A 4,640-nucleotide genomic window follows, 5' to 3' on the forward strand; every position below is an offset into this window, starting at 1 on the left:
CAAACGTCCGTCGGCCGCTGCACCTGCACTCGGGCAGATATTTTCCCAAGGGCAGCACCGTCTTTTCCCCATGACCGGACCGCGGCGCACATTTACGAATTTCAAATTTTGAATCCCGTCGGCGAGACCGGGGCCAACGTTCCCTTGCCGTCCCGCAGCATCCATCCTCCTCCCTGACCCCCCACACCCGACCCCCAGAGTGACACGCGGGCCACCCCCACGCACCCGACACCGCGGCCCCACATGTCCGCGTGCCGTGGCCGCGCCCCACCCTCGCGCGCGCACCAACCAGAGGCCGGCCAGGCTGGCGGCGTGGGCCACCGCCGCGGCCCGCCCGCCTAACGCCAGCGGAACGGCCGTTAGGTTAACCGGGGGCCGCCTATAAAGGGGGCGAGGGGGCCGAGCGGAGGAGCCACTACACATCCGGCGTCTTCACAAACGCCGGCTCGCTCCCCATCCTTTTCCGTGCTCCGCCTCCCCGCCCCGCGCCCTCCGCCGCCAGATCCCGTCGAGCCCCCCGCGCCCCCGCGTCGAAGATGAGGGAGTGCATCTCGATCCACATCGGGCAGGCCGGCATCCAGGTCGGCAACGCGTGCTGGGAACTTTACTGCCTCGAGCACGGCATCCAGGTTCGTCATACCCCATCTCATCCCATCTCTCGCCCCTCCTCATGTCGAATTCGTATGCGGTTGCTCCTATGCGTTGATTGGGTGGTGATGGTTTCCTGTGGCGTGGCGGGGCCTGTGGATCTGGGTTGCGATTCGGGTTGTGCTGCGAAATGTTTTGCGGTTCAGTTGTCAGATCTTCTCTGGTTTGGAATATTTAGGCTGTAATTGATGCGCGATTTGAACTGTGATGGGATTACTGGATTACCTTCCCGTGTAATTAGTTGTTTTCACGCGAGAATGTGGCAATTAGTGTTCGATCTGTGCGACCCTTCTGAATTCGCCAGGAACATGAACTGTTCGTAGTTCCTAATTTAAGCCCGCGATCTGTGATATTTAGTCATTTCGTTTTTTAGTTTAGATCTGATATGCAATTGGAGTCCTAGGATCGTGCTTTTTCAGGAGACATGAATACACCTCTGTACTAGTTTAGTTGCCACTTTTGTGTGAAATCTCAGATCTAGTTAGGCCATCATCATGCTTTACATGGTCAGTTTTGATGTGTTGTGATATTATGATCTGCATCCAACTAAACACCTTGCTGTTCCCTGCTGCAGCCTGATGGCCAGACGAACGGTGACAAGACCATCGGAGGTGGTGATGACGCCTTCAACACCTTCTTCAGCGAGACCGGAGCCGGCAAGTACGTGCCCCGTGCGGTCTTCGTTGATCTCGAGCCCACCGTGATTGACGAGGTCCGCACCAGCGCCTACCGCCAGCTCTTCCACCCCGAGCAGCTCATCAGCGGCAAGGAGGACGCAGCCAACAACTTCGCCCGTGGTCACTACACAAGTAATTAATTCCCCCAAACCCGTCACTGCTGCTTCATTACAATCAGCACTGATCTCTCAACCATGTTTGATTGCTCATGTTCGATTTGCTCTTGTCCCCTGCAGTCGGCAAGGAGATTGTGGATCTCTGCCTCGACCGCATCCGCAAGCTGGCCGACAACTGCACTGGACTGCAGGGCTTCCTGGTCTTCAACGCCGTCGGCGGTGGAACCGGGTCTGGGCTTGGGTCGCTCCTCCTCGAGCGCCTGTCCGTGGACTATGGAAAGAAGTCCAAGCTCGGGTTCACCGTGTACCCATCTCCTCAGGTGTCGACCTCTGTGGTCGAGCCCTACAACAGTGTGCTGTCCACCCACTCCCTGCTGGAGCACACCGATGTCTCCATCCTGCTCGACAACGAGGCCATCTACGACATCTGCAGGCGCTCCCTGGACATCGAGAGGCCCACCTACACCAACCTGAACCGCCTCGTCTCTCAGGTACTGACAACACCCGACATGCCCTGCATCTGGATTGAACTGTTTTGCAACCTGTGATGTGAAGCTGAGACTTTGGAACTTGTGCTGTTTGTCTTTGTGTAGGTGATCTCATCGCTGACCACCTCCCTGAGGTTCGACGGTGCCCTGAACGTGGACGTGACCGAGTTCCAGACCAACCTGGTCCCGTACCCTCGGATCCACTTCATGCTCTCGTCCTACGCGCCGGTCATCTCGGCGGAGAAGGCGTACCACGAGCAGCTGTCGGTGTCGGAGATCACCAACAGCGCGTTCGAGCCGTCGTCCATGATGGCCAAGTGCGACCCGCGCCACGGCAAGTACATGGCGTGCTGCCTCATGTACCGGGGCGACGTGGTGCCCAAGGACGTGAACGCGGCGGTGGCCACCATCAAGACCAAGCGCACCATCCAGTTCGTGGACTGGTGCCCCACGGGGTTCAAGTGCGGCATCAACTACCAGCCGCCCACCGTGGTGCCCGGCGGCGACCTGGCCAAGGTGCAGAGGGCCGTCTGCATGATCTCCAACTCCACCAGCGTCGTCGAGGTCTTCTCCCGCATCGACCACAAGTTCGACCTCATGTACGCCAAGCGCGCCTTCGTGCACTGGTACGTGGGCGAGGGCATGGAGGAGGGCGAGTTCTCCGAGGCCCGTGAGGACTTGGCCGCCCTGGAGAAGGACTACGAGGAGGTCGGCGCAGAGGGCGGCGACGACGATGATGGCGAGGAGGACAACGACTACTGATCTGCTCGTCCGCTCGACGGAGGATCCGTCTCCTCTGCCGCCTATCTTTAACTACATGTTGCTGTGCTGTCCTGTTTTGGAGACTTGTGTCTGGGTGTTGGGTTGTTAAGCCATCGGTGCTTTCTATGTCGCTGTTGAACTGCATCATTAGTACTTCGTGGAACAAGTGTCTCGCTTAATTGATGTTCTGTCCTGCTTCATTCCAGTGTTTCTAGCCAACCTGTCTTGCTCCGTTCCTGTGGTCATTTTTAGGAACATTGGCGACCTGTCTCGATCTATATGCGCAACTTATCTGATTGCGGAGCAATCACTTGCCGGATTGAGCCAATCTTTAAAGCCCGAAAGCCGACCTGTCTCGAGCAACTGAATTTGCTTCGCCAGAAAGCCGGCCTGCTGAAGCCAGTCCATATGAAGTTTTTGTCCATTTTCGATACTTACTGGCCGGCTACGAGGCTTCATCCAGCGGTTCTGCTTCATTTTGTCCCATGCGCATGGTGAGATCAATAGGTGTGCACAAAACGGCTGAGTAGGATCAATAGGATCGTGCACCAAACCGGCGCTGTTCCCTAAAGCTTGGACTTGATGAGTAGGGATGGGTTTGTTCACAGTTCGCAGGACGTGCGGAACCAATTCGGAGGAGATGAAGAGGAGTATGCAGATTACCATGGGCCTGAACCTGATTTGGAGGATCAATTTGCAGGGATGAAGCTCCATGGAAGGGAGGAGGAAGAGCTAGATTTCTCAGCGGAAGTTGATGATCTGATTAAGGATGTACGTTGGCTTGCCCTGTTTCGTGTCCATACTACGAAACCCTTTAGCCACGCTGCGCTCTTGTCACAGATGCGTAATGCATGGTCGGCGGCTCAAGGGGTGACGTTCAACATCAAGGGACCCAATTTGTTTCTGGTGCAATGCCATTGTCTAGGTGATTGGAGGAGGATTGTGGATGGAGGGCCATGGCTGTTTAGGAGGGCACCGGTGGTGATCCAGGAGTATGATGGTTTTTCAAATGTCAAAGGTTATAGACTCAATAAAATTCCGGTATGGGCAAGGGTGAAGGGGCTGCCGGATGGTCTCACGAGAAGGAAAGAGTTAGCGGAGAAAGTTGCAGCTAAAGTAGGTGACCCACCTTTCACCGTGATAATGAATGAGGGGAGAATCAACCCAGCTAGTACCCTCCGGGTGAGGGTTTATGTGGATGTCAATAGTCCGCTTGTCCGTTTTGTTCCAATAACCTTGAAGGAGTATAAAAGATACAGTGTTTATTATGAGAAGCTACCGGACTTTTGCTTTGCGTGTGGTAAGATGGGTCATGTTGCAGACGAGTGTGGTGATGGGATTCATGACCCAAACTCCTTTGAGTGGGGTGAGTGGCTGTTGTGGGAGCCTGAAGTGCCTACAGCCCAAGGTGTAGGAGGCCGAGGTAGAGGAGATGGAGGTAGTAGGGGAAGAGGTTGGGATGCAGGCAGGGGAGACCGAAGAGGTAGAGTAGGGAGAGGCCCGATGGGCGGAAGGGGGAGAGGGGATCCCGGAGCAGGGGTGCAGCAAGCTGGAACGCATCATATGGATGTGGAGGGCTAGGGAGACGGTGTAGGAGGTTTAGGGGAAAGGGGAGCGAGGAAGAGGCTGGTTGAGGCGGATGGAAGCCTAAACGTCCGGGGGCAACAGCTCAATCATTTGGCTGGACGGGTAGCTGGTACTGTCATGATGATCGAAGGGGGATCTCAAGCGGCAAGCACAAGTGCTGTGATCTCCACCCCGGAGAAGGACCCAATTGTGAAGAGAAGGCGTCAGGATGGAGAAGAAGGTGTTTTAGTGGATCAAACAAGAGAGGCGGCCTCCCTCGAGGAGGGCCGCCGGGCCTGATGAAGACATTGTGCTGGAACTGTCGCGGAATTGGCGACCCCGCGACAGTTAGGGAGCTCCGCGTCTCGTGGAGGCGTGTGCGC

General features: G+C 56.2%; 1 protein-coding gene across 1 annotated transcript; it reads left to right on the forward strand.

Annotated features, from left to right (window-relative positions):
* The first annotated feature begins 394 nt into the window (after positions 1-394).
* Positions 395-2,891, forward strand: LOC123122988 (tubulin alpha-1 chain). The gene is made up of 4 exons (XM_044543380.1): positions 395-629; positions 1,223-1,457; positions 1,562-1,932; positions 2,035-2,891. The coding sequence occupies exons 1-4, from the start codon at positions 537-539 to the stop codon at positions 2,689-2,691; spliced, it is 1,356 nt and encodes a 451-aa protein (XP_044399315.1). The 5' UTR covers positions 395-536; the 3' UTR covers positions 2,692-2,891.
* The last annotated feature ends 1,749 nt before the right edge of the window (positions 2,892-4,640 follow it).

The sequence above is a fragment of the Triticum aestivum genome, chromosome 5D (genome assembly GCF_018294505.1).
Source record: "Triticum aestivum cultivar Chinese Spring chromosome 5D, IWGSC CS RefSeq v2.1, whole genome shotgun sequence".
In the NCBI taxonomy this organism is placed as follows: domain Eukaryota; kingdom Viridiplantae; phylum Streptophyta; class Magnoliopsida; order Poales; family Poaceae; genus Triticum; species Triticum aestivum.